We start from the raw sequence: 19,361 nt of genomic DNA, 5'->3' as shown, positions 1-19,361 counted from the left end.
TTATTTCCCCCCCGCCTCTTGTATACTATTTTTGATACAGCTTTAAAAATAAACTGTTAGGAGGATAGACCTGCCCCCAGCTTTGCTCTTGCCTACCTCTTCCCTTCTCCTCTATCTTTGCATCCTTCCCTTTATCTGCTCTTTATCACTACAAGAAAGAGACAGGGCCATACCTAACTTTATTTTATTTTTTTCTGGCAGGTGATTACACATGTAAATGGCAGAGATCAAGTTGTACCTGGTTTGTATGCTTGTGGTGAAGCAGCCTCTGCCTCTGTTCATGGTGCTAATCGTCTTGGAGCAAACTCTCTCTTGGACTTAGTGGTCTTTGGCCGTGCGTGTGCTCTTACTATTGCAGAATCCTGTAAACCAGGTAGGTCTCTCTGTGGTTTTCAGCACCTTACATTGCATCTCTTAAGCACTGTGTTGGATGTATATTAATGAAAACCTTATACAGGTTCCAAAAAGATGGCAATGATACACCAAGAACCCCAGATAGACTCTAAATCTTCAACTACAAATCCTTATCTAATCCAGCATATAACCTATAAAACAACCACTCTCATACATCAGATATTGTATACGCTAGTAAAATCTTCACATATGATTCTCAAAAGATAATAGAATCCACTATAAGCCATACACCAACAACTCTTACAATAAACCTCATGTTTTTAAAGGCCAGTCAATTGATTGTGATGTTGGAGAAGAATGCCAATAAAAACTTCCTGTGAAGCTCTGGATGAATGAAGTCTAGTCCAGTTCTTTGCATGGATTCCTCTTGGATGCAGTCAAAGAGGAATTGAGGGAGGTTAGGCTTGGAGATGCCTATATAGCCTAGTGGGGTATACAGGGATGCTGAATGGGTGGATTTCCTCCAGGATCTTGTAGAGCTTTGCCTCAGAGCATTTTGAACAGGTGTAGAATCCCATAGGTGTGACTGCAGAGGTCACAAAAGAGCAGCAGCAGAAATTGGAGACACAGGCAGGGCACAAGCGTTGCTCATAAGCATTGGACAAGAGCAGTAGTGGCCTAAACCAGCCCAGCTGGGAGTGGGAAGGTGGTGGTTGCCCTTTTGCTAGGTAACCCTGCTGCCGCCACAGCCACCAATCACTCTTTTTGACACATCTGAGACCAATATCACAAGTCTTGTAACTTGTGACAGAACTTATTCTTTTATAGTTTTTCAATATAAGTTGTACTGTAGTGTGGTAAAATGCTTCTAGTGAATGAGGGAAGGAAAACATTCTAGCACTTTGGTAACATTGAAATAACAAGTTATATTTTACTTAGGCTTGCTCAGGAGATGTTGAGAAGGTACTTATAAGCGTAATGATTTCAGATATCAACATAAACTTGTACATGTTGAAGTTTTATTACGTTTTACTGGTAATATTCCTTCTCTGGGATTCTTCTCTTTTAGGATTAGGGTGCCTTGCTTTGATTTGTTTCAGACCTGCCTCCCAGTTGAGGACTCCCCAGGTCTCTGGGGACAGAAAATGGGCTTTCCATTTAGAGTGCAGAACCTCCTCTGCCTCTACATCAAACCCACTCTACTCCCTTCTTTAGATAAGCTATTTTCTTGTTCAGTCCTATTCTATTTTACTTTCCCCAAACATAGCCCCACTCCCACAACAACCATCTTGACAACTAACTGCTTTCCCTCTTGAACACAGCCAATAAACTGTCATTCTCTTCCCCCAACATCCCAAAACATGGTTTCCCAGGCAACTCAGGGACTGCTTTACTGAAAAGCCCTGGTTGCACACCTTAACATGACCTTTTAGTGACTACACTGTACACTGGCCAAGACTAAAACAATGTGCATAAGTAAAATAATTCTTCTCTAAATACAATGCAATAACAGAAACCTAGATCAAGTAGGAAATTACTGTTATCTAGGGGAAAACCTTTTATCATGTCGATGACCAAACAAAAGAAACCGGAAGTCGCGTAGGACAAACAAGAACAAAATTTAACCAAGTGAAGATCTTCCTCTGAGTAAACTAGATTTGCTGCTAAATGAATATGAATGGAATGAATAAATATCAAGAAGCTAAATAGATTCCTTGAAAAAGCTCTCTCCCCTCCCTCCAATTCTGTCCAAAGCAGCTGGCCAGGCTGTGGCATTTTTACCAGGGGAGTCATAAAATTGCTGATTGGTGATGCCACTTTCTCCCCCTCCCCTTCTTACAGGCTTAAATGTAATTAAATTATACTTCTATTTCCTCTGATTAGGAGAACCAGTTCCATCAATTAAACCAAATGCAGGTGAAGAATCTGTAGCAAACCTTGACAAATTGCGCTTTGCCAATGGAAGCACAAGAACTTCAGATCTGAGGCTTAATATGCAGAAGGTAAGTGAGTTCAGTGACTGGAGGCCAGATTGCTAATAAAATGTAATGAGAACATAGAGAAGTCTATTATCTTGAAATCTGAATTGTTGAATTTGTTAAAGTTTTTTTCTTTCTTTCTAAAGTTGATCTACTCGCATCTCCTACAAAAAGGGCACCCCTCCACAAGCTACAATAGATAAATTACAATGAGACCTAATTTGATGTGGTGTTAGAATGCTGAGTTTGAGCATAGCAAACACATGCGAAAACCCCTGTTCAGCCTTGAAGCTTGCTAGATGACCTTCTGTATCTCTCTTTTTTCCCCAAATTCAATTTTTATTGATTTTAACAATAATATTATTATCATTCATAACAAACTGTATGTATCTCTCAACTTGATCTCCCTCATTTGGGTGGCATTAACAGTGCTTGGTTCACCTATGGTGGGTATGTCCACAGATTCAAATCTTATGGAGCCAGCTGTTAGCTAAGATCATGGAAATTACAATTCAGTACAGATTCTACTAGTTCAGATTATGGCACTTTTGGGGTAACTAGAGGATTTAGGCTAAAAAACAAGGTACATTTTCCATAACTGCTGCAAGAATAATAGGCCAGTATTGCAAGAAAGGTGAATTACCATCAGTTGTGCAATTAAGTGTTGGAAAATAATAAAGTGCTTAAAGTTAAACATACTTAATGGATAGTTCGTGATAAAGGGCATAATGGCTAGATTCTGGTGGTGTTTGGGGTGGGGCAAGCGTTCTGTTTAGGGATGTGAACGAATCACGATTCAAAGTACAATTTGTAACACATTCCAGGCACCTTTAAAACGGAGGAGGGTAAGTACACACCTGCTCCGCCACCACTCACTGCCACTTCTTGAATCAGTGGCGCTCCTCCCAGCTATCTTCATGCCCTGGCAGCACTCTTCGCTAACTGCCCTCGTGCGATGCTGGCATGCACATGGCCTCCGAGCATGTGTGGCGGCCATTTGTGTGGTCAGCAACCATCTCCTCGGTTTTAAAGGTGCCGGGGATGTGTTACGAATTTTGCTTTGAATCATGATTTGTACACATCCCTAGTTGTATGCATTTCAATTTGGTAAACTTGATGGAGTGTTAAAGCAAGTTAAGGAGAAGACCTTGCTACCTAAACTGAGGAAATAGGTTAAAACAGTCACTAGGTTTTGCAATAAGGAGATCTACGGTATGCTTACCTACTTAAATTATAACTTTATAGTATGAACTTAAGTGTATGAATGCTTCACCAGAATTTCTTATCAGAATTTTAAATTTTGCTGCTGTTTGTGTATGTGTTGTGTTATTAAATTCTGTATTTTCCTAAGTTGATTTTTTTAAAAACCCTGTATTGGAGATGGTGCAAATATGGCACTTCTCTGAAACTGGAATCTGCCCTTCTACCAACAAGGATTGAAAGGCTACTTTACTGAATGAGATAAACTTGTTTCCTTGCTCAGAATCACACTTTCCACTTTTATCCCATCTTGTTCTTCGTTCCTCCTTTTTATATTTGTGACTGCTGACTATGCAGAAGTGTTTGAGATAAATATTAGAGTGAGATTTCTGTCTATAGAATCTCTGACCCACACCACAGTTGTCAGTTTTATTATGTAGCAGTGGCCATGCAATGCAGACAATCTAAATGTTATGGAAATTAATGGAGCAATTGAGAAATACTATCTACCATACTGGACTAGTGTTTGGTAGAGACTGCAGTTAATTGCAAAAGATTACGTTAAGAACATGATTATATAATGCAAAACTAGTAGAAACAGATGTGCCTATGTTAAATATATGTTGACATAATTTGATTGTACGTGTTTTAGCAGCTGTTTGCAACTTCTTTGCAACAATATTCAGAACTTTCATTAATGATTTTTTATTCTAAAACTTGCATGTCTACAGACAATGCAAAGCCATGCTGCTGTGTTCCGTACAGGACCTGTCCTACAGGAAGGTTGTGAAAAAATTAGCAGCATCTATAGCGACTTGGATGATCTAAAGACATTTGACAGAGGTAAATTGTTTGATAGTGGAATACTGTTCTGTGCACCCTTGTGTTATCTTGCGTGTCCCAAAGCTTGAAAATAAATGTTTTTGTGGCAAGTATCAGTATATATGATTGTGCTAAACCTTTGGCTACTAACTTCTTAAATTGTATTACTTTTTATTTCATTTTATATTGTATCTATTTTATTAATGTTGTGAGCTGCCCTGAAGAATAATGTAATGGAGGGGTGGGGTATAAATATTTTAAATAAATAAGAAATGTACCATCAATTGATTGACTCTAAAGAAGATGCAGTGTTGCAACAGATCTGCATTTAAATAAGTCAGAGGTAACAATGTAAATCTCTTTGACACACCAAATTTTTCATAGTTTTTACTTTCAGGGAACTCTTCCCACACTGACTTATCTCTTAAGGCTTCTGTGACATGTTTGAAGATCACATCCTGACACACATTCTGAATCACATTGTCATGGCAGTCCGGGGATAGGAAAGATTAGAATTGTGGTGTAGGAGAGGGTGTCTTCCCCTGCTTTCACCTCCCTCCATTCCAAACACAACCCTGGCAAAACTGCCCCCCCCACCCCCCCACCCCCGCTGTGGTGCTATTTGGGAGGAAACCTTTTGGCAGCTTCTCTCCAGAAGCATGTAGTAACCATGGAAAGTAGGAAGGCAGTTTTTGTTGGGACTACAGCATGGGGGTATATGGCGAAGAAAAAAAGGCACTCATGGTCCTGATTCCTTCATTGCAGCTATTTCCACTGGTAACACTGGACAGGTTTGCCTTTTGAGAAGCTGGAGATCTTCTCATTGAAGAATTTTTGATAAAGTTTCTGAGGAATCTTGGGATTTCTGGGACACAGTTTGAAAACCACTCTTTAAAAGACCTGAATTATGTATAAGCTGTGGCTTTTATTTTATTTTTTAAAATACTGCTAAGCAGCACACTATCAGCTAAAAGGCTGAGTTAAACAGACTGCTTCCTCCCCCTTAACTTGTAGAATTCTGCTATGCTGTCATAGGGAGAGGCAAGAGCTATGTAGGGCACCATAGCCCTGGCTCTCATTCAGTCACCCTTTTTTGGCTTTGGGAATGTCATCAGGAACTAACTACATACATTTCAGCCTGTCTTTGTAAATATAAGGTCTAGACATTGGCTGTTCTCCCCCTCCCCTGCCCCCTTTTTTCCTTTTTAAAAGCGGATTCTCAGGAATTGGAATTCTGCATTCTGTGCCACTTCTGCACTTGCACATAATACACCCTTCCCTGTTGGAAGGTTATCATGTAAGCTAGTGACTCAGTTGGACAAATGCATAGTTGTATCTGATTTGAAAGAATTCATGGTACAACTGAATCTGAGTCTATTATGTTCTTTGTATGCTTGTTGAACTTTCTTCTGACCTTGTTAGAGAAGAGTGTATGACAGAGCGCTGTCTTGCTGCTATGAGATGTTGCTTTACAGACCATGTTAGAATGAAATAGAAATAGAAATAGATCATTAGAATGAAATATGTCTCTCTATAAACTCATTCTGAGTTTCTCAGTGTTGTGCTTCTGTCTCTCTCAGGAGCTAACACTGTTGAACTTTATTGAAAAGATGCATGATCTGATCAGTTAAATTGCTGGAGTGTCACTTCCCTAAAACTTGTAAAACTCTTCTCAAATCCTTTTGTTGAAATCTAGGAATTGTCTGGAATACTGACTTGGTGGAGACTTTGGAACTACAAAACCTGATGCTCTGTGCTTTACAAACTATTTATGGTGCGGAAGCTCGGAAAGAGTCACGTGGTGCTCATGCTCGGGAGGACTACAAAGTATGCATGTGTGATTTTGGATCCTGCCTCTTATGTGCTGCCATTCTCCTTTTAAGAAGAGACATCCAGTACTTCTCTTCCAAGTACTTCGTATTTTCCCCAGATACTTATAACCAGCACTTTGTATTTTTCCCAGGAACTTATTAGCAGCCAGTGTAGTTATTTTAAAATAGGACGACAGTAATGTGGACAGTAAAGAGTACGACAGTACTCTTCAGGTAGCTGCAGAGACTAGCCTGGCTGCTGCATTCTGCACCAGTTGCAGTTTCTGGACTACATACAAATACAGCCCAATGTTGAGCACATTGAAGTAGTCAAGCCTGCGCATTACCAGCATTTGCACCTTTTTAAAGGTCGTTTATCTATAAGGGACACTAGTAGCAGCTGATGACATGGTTACTGGCAATTCATGACTGTATGGGTGACAAAATGGTGGGCAACTGGGCCCCCTATTTTATAGTGATTAAAGAGGGGGAAAGCTTTCCTACTCTTTCAGAGATGGACATCTCTGGGATCCAGTGAAAAGAGCCAGCACATCTCTGATGTAACACTAGTCGTAGGAGATTTCTGTAGGGTTGAGATTTTCCTCCAACTGGAGGTTCCTCCTCCTTATTGGGTCTGAACTAACAGGTCTAAAGGCAGGTCTGGTTTGAGCTGATCACCTGTTGTGAAAAGCGGTTTAAGACTATAGCTTGATGGCTCTGTTACAAGACTGCTTAGTGGTTCTATAATTGATGTTGCATGTGATTCAGTATTTCAAGACGCATGCTTAATAATCATTCGGTTCTAGCTTTTAAAAATTCCAGTGTGAAACCAGCTTTCTAGTGTTTTCTGAAATACTAAATGCTGTTCTGAATATCTACTACTGTGTGTCTTTTTGTGGAAGAGCTTGAAACTCTTGGTTTTTTCTAACATTTATGTTGTATGCTTAGGTAAGGATAGATGAATACGACTATTCCAAACCAGTCCAAGGACAACAGAAGAAACCATTCGAACAGCATTGGAGAAAGCATACTCTCTCTTATGTAGATGTCAACACGGGGAAGGTATGTGAGCACACACTTTGAAATTAGATCAAATTCCTAATCTGGATCATGATCTATTGGCATTCTTCCTATTCTGTGTGCTGTTCTAGTTACATGAGACTTAATATGGAATAGAAAGTACAAACACTTGTAACAAGAAATTGCCTCTGTGTGCCTAAACGAGAAGTGTTGGTCTATATCAGGAGTGTCAAAGTGCTTTTTGGGTCAAAGTGGCTCATTACATCCCTGGCTTACTTCACATAAATTATGGAACCATCTTAGGATATGACCCCTGGATATCTGTTGGGTGAAGGATTGTGAGTTTTACCCTTGAACACAGATGCTCAAGGTCACTGATTTAGACATTCTAGGAAGGAAAGGTCACACAGCTGCTCATTGAACAACAATTTTTTTTAAATTTAGTTTTTTTCATATACTAAAACAGGCTGGAAATTGTTTTCATTGCCCCTTGTGAACCCTTATTATAAACCTTTCATGTTAGTTAGTTGTTGTCTTTAAAGTTAGCAAACTGAAAAAGCTGGAGCCACGCATGCACCCTTTGCGGCGTGCGCGCAGCATAGTCATTGTGATGTATGTGGCGCGCGCACGCCAGCGGCGACAATGAGTGCACGTGCCGCGAAGGCATGGCTCCAGCTTTTTCAGCTTGCTAACTTTAAAGACAGTGACGGGGGCAGGGGCGGCAGGGAGGAACTCTGCCGCCCCAAGAACGTTTTAAGAAAGTCCAGCGCCGGAGGGGGAAGAGCGGCGGGGGGGGGGAGTGCTGTCCTCCCCCCTTAAAGACACACTCCCCCCAGTGCCAGACCATGCCTCCGTGGTTCCGTGCACATCCCTGGTCTTTTTCACACCAAGAATTTGTGTAACTCCAACTTATGGAAATAGAAAATTGAATTTTAGCATGACTGAGGCTGTTTCTCCCATGGTCTTAGCCTCTCCCCCCCACTTCAAAACAAACAAACAAACCCTAAATGTTGTTTAAAAAAATTAAATAAGAACATATTTTATTTGGTTTGTGAGGTGAATGAGAGAAATATAGTCATTTGATTTCTAGGGTTCAATAATGCACTTTAATGGAGCAACTGTCTCTCTTTTTTGTCTTTTTAAAGGTTACTTTAGAATACAGACCTGTAATTGACAAAACCCTGAATGAAGAAGACTGTGCTACAGTTCCACCTGCAATTCGCTCCTATTAGTGATTTCATTCAGCTTCAGTTATCGTATTGTCTGGAAATGTCTTGGTATAGGTGGACATCATACATTTTCAAGCAACTGTTATTCATGATATGAGGTGTAGATAATACACTAACTCTGAGAGACCTCTTCATAGCAGCATAGTGCAGGAAGATTTATGTCCTGGGTGTTGCTTCACGTGTAATAGATTTGGCAATACACAGTTCATGCCTCAATAAAGCAAATAGTATCTTTGCATGCAAATCGATTTCTAGCTATTTTTTGTTATCTTACGCTCTGGACACCAAATAACATTTGAAGGGCATGTGCAGTATGGTTATTGAAAACTACAGATTGTCTGTTTAAAAGAAACAGCAGCTTTTAGGGCATAATCCAGTTGAAATATGTGCACTGATATAAAAAAGTTTAAACATTTAGTTATGGCTTTAGAATGTTGTCATTCTCTACCTTCTACATTGTGTACTATTCAGAAAGCATAACAGTGATAATTGTAATTTAAGCTGTGTTTGGGGGGGGATTACCATAGCAGTTGTGTTAAAGCTCAGTAGGGCTTTTCAGTTTCTTGGGAGATACTAAGTATTCTAAAAAGCAATTTCTCTCAAGTATCTTTACCAAGGCAATGAGCAGCACAGCATTATTGCTAAAACATCTGGAGGTGTATACCATAAATGTATTTTACGACAGTCATATTAAATCTAGCATTTGATACCCAAGCAAGGTTGTTGAGAGTATGTCATTAAGAAGGACCTGATTTTATAGATCGATTTTTTTTTCTTTTTGTCAGTTGCATCAATGCTATATCATCAGCACCATTTGTACTTCGATTTTGAAAAAGGAAAGTATGTTACAAAGTTTTTCTGTCTGTTAAATACATTCTGATCTCTTGTTTCATGGATGCATATTCCTCTAAACCAGGGGTTCTCAACCTTGGTTCTCCAGATGTTGTTGGACTGCAGCTCCCATCACCCCCAACCACAGTGGCCAAAGGCCATGATGGGAGTTGGTCAACAACATCTGGGCACCTAAGGCTTAGAAACCATTTTCTAAACCAGTGATTCTCAATGTTGGGTCCCAAAATGTTATTGGACTTCAACTCCCATAACCCCCAACCAAAGGCCACTTAGGCTGGGGATTATGGGAGCTGAATTCCAACAACATCTGGGCACACAAGATTGAGAGCCCATGCTCTAAACCAGGCTTCCCCAACCTGTGGCCTTCCAGCTGTTGCTGAACTACAACTCGCAGCATCCCTAGCCACAAATTTATTTTGGCTGGGTATGCTGGGAGTTGTAGTCCAGCAATATCTGGAGGGCCACAGGTTGGGGAAGCCTACTCTAAACTGTTCTTATGCATTGTACAAAGTCAGTACATTAAGCAGGTAAATAATTTATGTGCAACTTCTGTTTCTGAAACAATTATATCTCTTTCTATATATATATCTGTGAATGTGTGTGAGAGTGATACTCCCATTGAAATTAATGGGACAAGTTTACTTGTCTTATTAATTTCAGTGGAAATATTCAGTGCTAATTTCCTGAAGCCTGTCAGGTGGAGGGGAGGGGTATGCTGAGCTTCAGCACATAGCCAGCCAATCAGGAGCAGAGGAGGAGAGCGACCCTTCCCCTTCTGCAGAGAACACACTGAGGTGTCTGTGATCTTCAAATGGAACAAACAACACAGCTGCAGTGTGAGGCGGCAGGAGGACTCTGGAAACCCTTCAGGTGCCCCTAGGGGTAGCAGTACCCCGTTGGGAACCCCTGACTCATAGAAGAAAAAATATGGAATCATAACTGTATAGAGACTTCAGTCCTTGTAATACATTGTCAGGAATCTACCCTGATGCCCCTCCCAAGTCCAGGGATTTCTTTTATATGATTTTTATATCAATAAGTTATTACTTTCTTTCACTGCCACCATATGGTTATTACTCTGCTCTCAGTAATTAACTCTTTGGTCATGTAGCCTTGTGAGCACCGGACAGGCATGTATGTTCAGTGCATAAAAAGAAACAAAGTTTAAAGTGTAGAAACAAATAAGAACAAGTTTACCATTTACAAGAGATTGAAATAAAGATCTCTGCAAAGCAGGGCACACCAACTTAACCGCAATGTTGCCAATAGGTCAGTTTAGACTCAGTGTGTTGACCTTCTTTACAAATGTAGCTCTTAGGGATGTTAAATAACTCAGTTCAGAATCTGTGGGACTTGGTTAACCTTTGTGGGACTTGGTGTAATGACCCAGACCTTTTCATCTGTTTTACCAGGAGTTTTTGCCTCTGGGCACCCTTTACTCACAGGATTCCCCCTCAGGCTTATTACTCCAGACTCTCAGAGTAGTGTACCTGTGCACCACTGGCTAGTCAGTCTCTGTACATCCATTGACCAAGAACTCTCACAAAAGCTGAACCATCTCCCTTGTTCAGTCACCACATAGAACTATTCTTGTTCTAAGTTTTGTTCTGTCCAACTCCCAACTGCTTCAAACTATCACCATTTAAATCCCGCCCGTCATGGCTTCCTTGACAACCTCAGCTTGCTCGCTCGTGCTCTCTCTCTCTCTCCAGCCTTTGTTTGTATGTTTCTTCACATATATACATAGGATTCATGCTGCACCCTTATGATGAGAACACTATATTACTGAAAATAGGAGATTAGTCAACTCATAACTTCTTTATCTATTTTTCTTGAATATCCAAGTTAGTGGTAAAGAAAATCTACTTCCTGCACTTTTCAGGACAGAAGGAAGCAGTGCAGGACAGTTTTTTCCTCCACCTGTGGTAAAATGCTGGGGAAAGAATCTGTGCCCCCATCTGAGCCAGCTCCTGCCTTCCACACAATCACTCTCTTGTCCTCCTACTTTGATCTTGAAGTTCACATGACTGCTGGTTGGGAGCATGTCCAGCTCTTTTATCCTGGCTGGGCACTCCTACCCAGCTTTCAGTTGTATGAACTAGCCTATGACATTTTTAGCATCTATATTTTGAGGGATGTATATTTCTCTCATTCTTTGCTTACCTGTGTGGGGTGTTCCTTCCTGCTTGTTTAGTGATGGAAAGGAGGATTAGGCCTCACTTAGAGCAACTGCTGAGAGTGTGCAGCTTTCCTAATAAGGAGAAAAGCCTGAGAAAAGCAAACAGGACCAATCCAGACGATTGGACACAGTGTTCTCTGTAAGAGGGGATCCCGGATGTTGTTGACTACAGCTCCCAGAAACCCTAGCCGCAGTGGGCTTTGGCTGAGCATGCTGGGAGTTTTAGTCAACAACATCTGGGATTTTCTGTTAGAGGGAACGCTGCTTGGAGGGTAACTACACTCAGCCACCAGCAGAAGAAAAGAAAGCTTTGTTCTGTCCCAAGAGTGCCCAGAGGAAGCAGTTGGCTGCTGGGGAAATGGGAAGCCACAGCTTGGATGCTGGAGGCAGCAGGAAGATCCCTAACTATGAGTAATATGTTAGGGATCAGTTCCGTTAGATGTGTTAGGGAAGTTATTTTCCTGTATTGTATTGCTTGAATCTGAGTTGCCTAGTTAATGAAAACTCTCTCTCTCACACAATCTGCTTTATGAAGAAACATTTCTTATTGCATAGTTTTTATTTTAATCTAATAATAAACCTTTGTTGGGTTTATTATGAAGGCCACCTAATGGTGCAGCGAGGAAGTAACTAGTCTAGGGAGCAAGAGGTTGCTGGTTTGAATCCCCACTGGTATGTTTCCCAGACTATGGAAAACACCTATATTGGGTAGCAGTGATATAGGAAGATGCGGAAGGGCATAATCTACTATGTGGTAGATGGCAATGGTAAACTCCTCCTGTATTCTACCAAAGACAACCACATGGCTCTGTGGTCACCAGGAGTAGACACCGACTCAACAGCACAACTTTACTTACTCTTCATTTTGGATCTACCTTAATCACATGCCTCTGGAGGCCCAGGAATGCTTAGCCCCTTAGGGAGAATTTTGCTACTTTACCCCACAGGAATCTTATTTGAAGAGAGTGGTTTGTGGCAGCCTACTCTGAATCTCTTCCTGTCAAGGATACACTGCAGTGAACTCCCCCCCCCCACCTCCGAGCTATGACAACCTGACTCTGCTTACCTGTATGAGGTGTTAGGAACATAGGAAGCTGCCTTATACTGAGTCAGGCCATTGATCTATCTAGCTCAGTATTGTCTCCACAGACTGGCAGCGGCTTCTCCAAGGTTGCAGGCAGGAATCTCTCTCAGCTCTCTGGAGATACCAGGGCGGGAACTTGGAACCTGCATGAAAGCATGCAGATGCTGTTCCTGGAGTGGCAGGGGAATATTTTACAGTGCTCACATATATAGTCCCATTTAAATGCAAACCAGGTTAGATCCTGCTTAGCAAAGGGGACAATTCATGCTTGTTACCACAGGACCAGCTCTCTCAAGTCTGCCTGCCTGCTTCGTTGGGTGTTTCTGTCTGGAGCCCTGAAGCACAGTGCCTCTTACAGCACCAGCTGCTTAAATTCTGGGCCCTGCTCAAGGTGATGTAAGGATCACTGCTCGCCCTCCTTGTTGGCTCCGCCCCCTGTGTGAGCCTATAGCTGACGCCGCCCCACCACCTATTTTGCTGGCTCCACCCCCAGCTACCCCAACTCGATGCTTCTGGGGCGCCGCTCACTTTCCGGCAAACTTGTCTGCAGAGCAGACAAAGCCAAAATACACACGTTTCTTACTGGAGAGGAGAAGGGATTGTGACGGGCCTGCGGTCCTCAGGGCCTCTAGTCGCTGCTGCCATTTGCTATAGCAGGCAGCACTGGCAGTCTCTGTCACAGCTACAGCAGTGCCGGCTGCTTGGTGCGCTTCCCTCCCCTCAACAAACTTGTGTAATTTGCTCCCAAAGTGGAGCAGGCGAAGTGGACAGCTTTCCTGGAGGAAAGAAGTAGAGAGAGGGTGAGCAAGAGCGGCAGGTCGACCGGTAACATTATGAACATAATGGCCGCCGGCAGCGTGCTAGAGAACAGAGCGCTACATGCTGCAGAGACGAAGTCAACGAGAGGAGGACTAGGCTTTCAGCCCAGGAGCAGTGAGTCGGGCGATTGAGGGTTGGGCCAGTGAGTGAGAAAACGTGCTGAGGCAAGAACAGGGCAGGGGTGATAATGAAAATGGGGGTGGGGGGTGGGGAGCGGCAGCAACAGCAGGAGGCAGATGAGGCGATATCTGTGGGAGAGCAGGTGGGGGCCTTGCACTTGACATCTGAGGCTGCCCCGCTTAGAAGACGTGGTGTTAGCAAAGTGCCCATTCCATAAAAGCAGCTGGCTATCTGCACAGTGATCTTTCTCTAAAGTTTCCATCAGTTTGCCGTTTGTATGCTCTAAGTTGCACACTTAGAGCACACAAAAGCAAACTGATGGAAACGATGAGGGCAGAGACATAGAGATCCATACTGAGAAGTCCTCTCATTTGGCTTCTACTGTCCATGTCGGTACATTACGCATAAATCACAGTGAAGAAGAGGCATTATTTGCAATTATGCTGGAATAAAGTTACACAATTAATTCTGGAAACAAAGCTTCAGCTTCCACCACAGAAGACTGTATATTCATGTTACCACCTAAAGTGCTAACTGTGGGCACTTGCCTACACGAGAGGGAGCGGGGGTTGTATTCAGAACAGAAGGCAGCAGTCCTACCACGAACGTTTTCCACAAGAAGCCACCCCGTTTCATAGATGTAGGGTGAATTTGGGGCTGTTTTTTAATTTGGACTCGGAAATATCCGATGAAATTCCATTACTAGGAATACTACTAGGAATCAGAGCTGCTTTTGCTTTTTGCTTCTCCTAGTGGAGAAGCTTCAGCTTTGGTGCGCTTCCCGGGACTTGCTAGTTTTTCTTGCGCATCTGGCATTTTCTTATGTCTATCGCAAAGATTCACTTTCCCCTTTGCTCTTTCCCTCCCGACGCTGTTTAATTGGGTTGTTCTCCTTAACCCCGCCTTTTAAACCCAGCTTAGGTTTGCTGATTGGCCTGCGAGAAAGGGGTGAGGTCAGGGTTTTCTTTGCCCGATGTTCTCCTTTCATCGCATTGGCTACCCGCAGTCTCACCCGCTTAGCTCCGCCTCCCGCGAGCTGCCTCCCCTTCAGCAGCAACCATGTACCGCTCTCTTCAGCTTTTAAGCTACGCGAGGAGGGGAGTCCAGACGCACTATTTGCCCTCGAGTGCTGTCTTGCTGCTTGGCCAGCGTCTTCCCCAGCAACGCAGAATGGTAAGCGCGCGGTCGCGTCTTTCGCGCCGGGGCGGTGGAGAGTTGCTCTGAGGGGTGACCTTTAGTAGCCGCTGCAGAATGCCTCTCGGTCTCGGAGCATTTTCCGGAAGGGGGAAGAGGGAGGGAATCCGTCTGAAGGCGCGGGGAGCAGCTGCAGAAGGTGAATTGGGCTTCTCTTCCTTCCTTGCTGTCCTAAGTGTTGTAGGTGGACGTTATGGCATCATCTGACAGTGTAGGGAGCAGTGTTTCCCCTAAGGTATGCGCATGTGCAGGCGCACACAAGTTTTTTGAGGTCTGCTCAGTTAATTTTAGATCTCGCTGAGGTTGGATCAGGAAGGCCCCACTCGGAATACACGTGCAACTAAACTAAACGATGTGGTTTAGTTGTTTGTTTGTTAGATGTGTATACTGTTTTTCCGATTAAATACTCAAAACTATGCTCTGCTCAACATAATACTTAATCGAAATATGATACGATCTGACTAGTTAAGTTGCATATGAAAGCTAGGGTTGCCAACTGCCCCTCATTGCTCAGGATGTCCCTCATTTCAGGGATGAAATGTTGGTTCTTACAGGGACAGCACTTGTCCCTCCATTTATTCAATAGCAAATAATTCAATTACATATATGTCAATGATACTCAGGCTCTTGATTACCACAGCATACACCTCCCCCCCCCCCCCACCAGACCCCTTAAACTTGTGTCCCTCATTCTGGCAATGAAATGTTGACAACCCGACCGCATACAAGGATAAAACAGTCCAAAACCAGCAATGCTGGTCATTGGTTTGGTGGTGTTCACAGGACTATGCCTCGGAGCAAGGAGGTCCCTTTGGTCTTTTCCTCACTCTCTGCCAGTATATGAGCAGTACCATCAGCAGTCTGAGGGTTGGGAGGAATAATGCACTGGGGATTCTCTGGTGCAGCCTACCTACAACAGGAAGGTGAAGGGTAATTCCACAAGCATCTCCTTGGTCAGAGAGTTGTGTTCCCTCTCAGCTGGGCAAAGGGAAGAAGAGTAGGTCCTCTGGTTAAATGGACTATTCCCTTAAATGCACCTTTCTGTAGCTGCAAGGAGGATGCTTGTCCACTGCCCTTGGCATATCTTGAAAATGCATATGCAGCTCTTTGAGTGAAGCATCCCCCACTTTTAATCCAGAAAACACCCGTGTCCCAGGTATCAAAAGTTTATTTATTTATTTATTTTTACATTTTATATCCTGCTCTTCCTCCAAGGAGCCCAGAGTACTACATGCTTAGGTTTCTCCTCACAACAACCCTGTGAAGTAGGTTAGGCCGAGAGAGAAGTGACTGGCCCAGAGTCACCCAGCAAGTCATGGCTGAATGGGGATTTGAACTCGGGTCTCCCCGGTCCTAGTCCAGCACTAACCAGTACTAACCACTACACCACACTGGTTTAGGATGCACAGAGGTAACCCACTGTAACTAATTTATTATTTGGCTATGTATATGTGCTGAAGCTGACATAGAGTGGTTCAGTGACTGTATGGGTATGCTGAGACATGATCCGGGGTTCCTTGGCTTTCAGCTCTCATGACTTCTGCAGATATGAAGGTGAAATGTGTCATCTTGCAAAAAAAAGTTATCTACAGAAAGTTTCTCCTATGTAACTGTTACAAGCAGTGTTCCCTCTAAGGTGTGCACATGTGTGTGTGCACACAAACATTTTGATGTCCGCTCAGTTGATTTTAGATGCTGCTCAGGTGGAATCAGGGAGGCCGCATTCTGAATGCATGTGCACACATACTGCCACTCAGAACAAAATTCATTCAGCACACAGATGAGAAAAATTAGAGGGATCACTGGTTACAAGGTACTGGAGATTCTTTTTTCTCTTTTACATTGCATCTGGTTGTCTATTATTTGGAATCTGGCCCCTCCAACTCCAATACAACTAAAACCCATGGAACTATACCATAAGGGAGGGAGAAGAGGAAAAACTCTGAAGGAAGCCAAGCTGGGACAAATGTACCAGAAGCAACCAAGCATGGGGAGTTAAGACAGGAGAAAATTTCTCTTTGAACATTAAAAAATATTAGGTCCTACCCTCTCCCATACACATAAAGACACACTTCATATGTGAATTTTATTTATTTTTATTTTTACATTTTATATCCCGCTCTTCCTCCAAGGAGCCCAGAGGAAACCTACATACTTAGGTTTCTCTTCACAACAACCCTGTGAAGTAGGTTAGGCTGAGAGAGAAGTGACTGGCCCAGAGTCACCCAGCAAGTCTCATGGCTGAATGGGAATTTGAAATCGAGTCTCCCCGGTCCTAGTCCAGCACTCTAACCACTACATATGAACTAACATGGTTGCCCCATCACATCTAGTTTGGCTCTTAAAATTTGCCCCAGCCAAGAGTTTCTGCATCATCATTATTAATGGCTTTATTTTGCTTGACCACAGTCAAGCAGACGCTGTAAGAAAGTAAGGCTCACTAATGAGCAGTATATTCTGTTAACAGATGATGGGGTGAAAATCTCAAAGTTACACATATGATTACTTATAGAGGTCACTAATATATGTAAAATATTTGATTATCTCAACAGCACACAACTTCACAAGAACATTTTGCTGATGAGCATCTAGAGAGGTTCTCAGAACTTAGGAATTTACCACTTACAGCCACAGATTCTCTTAGTAGCTGCTGTTCCCAGCCTCAGAGAACAAACACCAGCTAGCAAAAGGTTCCTTTGTGATGCCTTCTTGCCAAGCCTGGCCACAGTTCAAGTTTTAAGTTCCAACTGATATTTATATACTGCTTTTTAACAAAAGTGTCCAAAGCGGTTTACATAGAGAAAGAATAGATAAGATGGATCCCTGTCCCCTAAGGGCTCACAGCCTAAAAAGAAATATAAGATAGACACCAGCAACAGTCACTGGAGGAGTACTGTGCTTAGGATGGATAGGGCCAGTTGCTCTCCCCCTGCTAAATAAAGAGAATCACCACGTTAAAAAGGTGCCTCTTCGCCTAGTTAGCAGGGGTTCAGAGCTTAAGCAATTTATTAAACTATTATTTGCACTTTTGCTTTTAAATTTTGACTGTGCCAATACATAGGATTGCACCATAACAGTAAGCCTCTTCAGAAGTTAAAACACAGACTCTGTACCCAGGTATAGCACCCCTGGGAGTGCATTGGAAAGCTGCCATTTGGAGGCAACCCAAAGAAAAGACAGTGCAGGGAGTCGGGGGTGGGGGGCGGGGCAGGCAACTGCCACTACCGCGCTCAGTAACCAGACAAACATTTTTCAGGTTGATCATTTTTGTAAGCTTAATGACAAGACTGCAGTAGGTTTAGCTTAGCACCCAAGTATTTAAATTTCATTTTTAGCAAAGTTTGGAATGCAAATTTTTGTTAACATTGCTAACTTGCTTTTTGGTCTGGTGAAGGAAGGAGACCCTGAATGTATCCTCTTTGGCATATCAACAAGACTACTTTTAAAATGGTACCATATTTACTTGAATTGAAGATGACTCTGAATTTAAGATGACCCCTTAAAATGTAGAGGTTAAACACCAGTTATACCTGCATATACTCAAAAGGAGCAGGACTCTGAATTTAAGATGACCTCCCAATTTCTAATTTAAAGCAACTTGTTAAAAACAACAACCCCAAAACCCTAGTCCTGCATTCAGGTAAATACATACAGTATTTGAAATTATCAATTGTGAAAAGCAACATAACTGACAATCTGGAGTGGTTAGAGACCTGTGTAGGGGAGTTAAACTAAAAAATTTCAGATGTTTTTCTCGCAGCTTAGGAACATAGGAAGCTGCCATATACTGAGTCAGACCATTGGTCCATCTAGCTCAGTATTGTCTTCACAGACTGGCAGCGGCTTCTCCAAGGTTGCAGGCAGGAATCTCTCTCAGCCCTATCTTGGAGAAGCCAGGGAGGGAACTTGAAACCTGCTCTTCCCAGTGCAGCTTCATCCCCTGAGGGGAATATCTTGCAGTGCTCACACATCAAGTCTCCCATTCAGATGCAACCAGGGCAGACCCTGCTTAGCTATGGGGACAAGTCATGCTTGCTACCACAAGACCAGCTCTCCTCTCCATTGTGTTCCTTCAGAATTTTGCCTCTTCCCCCATCCCCTATGGTGTAGTTTCATGGGTTATAGTGGGATATTGGTTCGTTTTAGTTACAAATCCCTAACTAACTCATTTTTATTTTAACAAGCAACCTGAAATTCTTAATAAGTCATTAAGAAAACATTTGATGTGATGTTTATATTGCAGCTGGGAAGTTTTATAACAAAATGGACAATGACTATATGTTTGTGTGCATATTGGTAATAATTGCTTCTAGAGGTATGCATGGACTGGTTGGGCAGTCTATTCACAGACCGCCAAACTGGTTCGAAAGACCGGCGTTTGAGGTGGGGAGGGGGTTGCTTTAAGGCGTGGAGAGGGTGTCTTTACCTCCCTTCCTTGCTGGCACTGCTGTCAAAATCGCTGGCACGGGACGGCTGTATACCCTCTTGCTGCCCTGGTCAGCGTAATACCAGAAGTGGCTGGCGTGCGTGCAAGTGGGTATACAGCAGCCCCGCCCCGGTGATTTAGACAGCAGTGCTGGCGGAAATGCAGCGGGGGAGGTAAGGAAACCCTCCCCGCGCCTTAAAGCAACCCCACCCTCCTGGGAGTGCACAGAACCGGTTCCATGCACATCCCTAATTGCTTCCTTTATTTCTAGA

At 42.9% G+C, this 19,361-nt stretch overlaps 2 protein-coding genes across 6 annotated transcripts in view; both read left to right on the top strand.

Moving 5' to 3' along the window:
• The window catches only part of SDHA (succinate dehydrogenase complex flavoprotein subunit A), a 31,628-nt gene extending 22,499 nt beyond the window's left edge, over nt 1-9,129 (top strand). For both annotated transcript variants that reach the window (XM_053262776.1, XM_053262777.1), the window contains 6 exons: nt 202-373; nt 2,239-2,357; nt 4,265-4,376; nt 6,052-6,182; nt 7,115-7,228; nt 8,332-9,129. In XM_053262776.1, coding sequence (XP_053118751.1) covers nt 202-373; nt 2,239-2,357; nt 4,265-4,376; nt 6,052-6,182; nt 7,115-7,228; nt 8,332-8,418 — 735 coding nt within the window. In that variant the 3' untranslated portion in view covers nt 8,419-9,129. The remainder of the gene's footprint in view (nt 1-201; nt 374-2,238; nt 2,358-4,264; nt 4,377-6,051; nt 6,183-7,114; nt 7,229-8,331) is intronic.
• Nucleotides 9,130-13,444: 4,315 nt separating this feature from the next.
• The window catches only part of FH (fumarate hydratase), a 37,123-nt gene continuing 31,206 nt past the window's right edge, over nt 13,445-19,361 (top strand). Inside the window, exon 1 of one of the 4 annotated variants that reach the window (XM_053265228.1) lies at nt 13,445-13,463. Coding sequence is in view for 3 of the 4 variants with exons in the window: in XM_053265227.1 (XP_053121202.1) it covers nt 14,529-14,642 (114 nt within the window). In the remaining variant the exon portion in view is untranslated. Of the gene's footprint in view, nt 13,464-14,463; nt 14,643-16,428; nt 16,477-19,361 lie in introns of those variants that run through there. The other 3 variants (XM_053265227.1, XM_053265225.1, XM_053265226.1) reach the window with 3 other exon arrangements.

The sequence above is a fragment of the Hemicordylus capensis genome, chromosome 6 (genome assembly GCF_027244095.1).
Source record: "Hemicordylus capensis ecotype Gifberg chromosome 6, rHemCap1.1.pri, whole genome shotgun sequence".
NCBI lineage: Eukaryota > Metazoa > Chordata > Lepidosauria > Squamata > Cordylidae > Hemicordylus > Hemicordylus capensis.
Note: the sequence above shows the minus strand (reverse complement) of the source record. Positions and strands in the feature narration are given on the sequence as shown.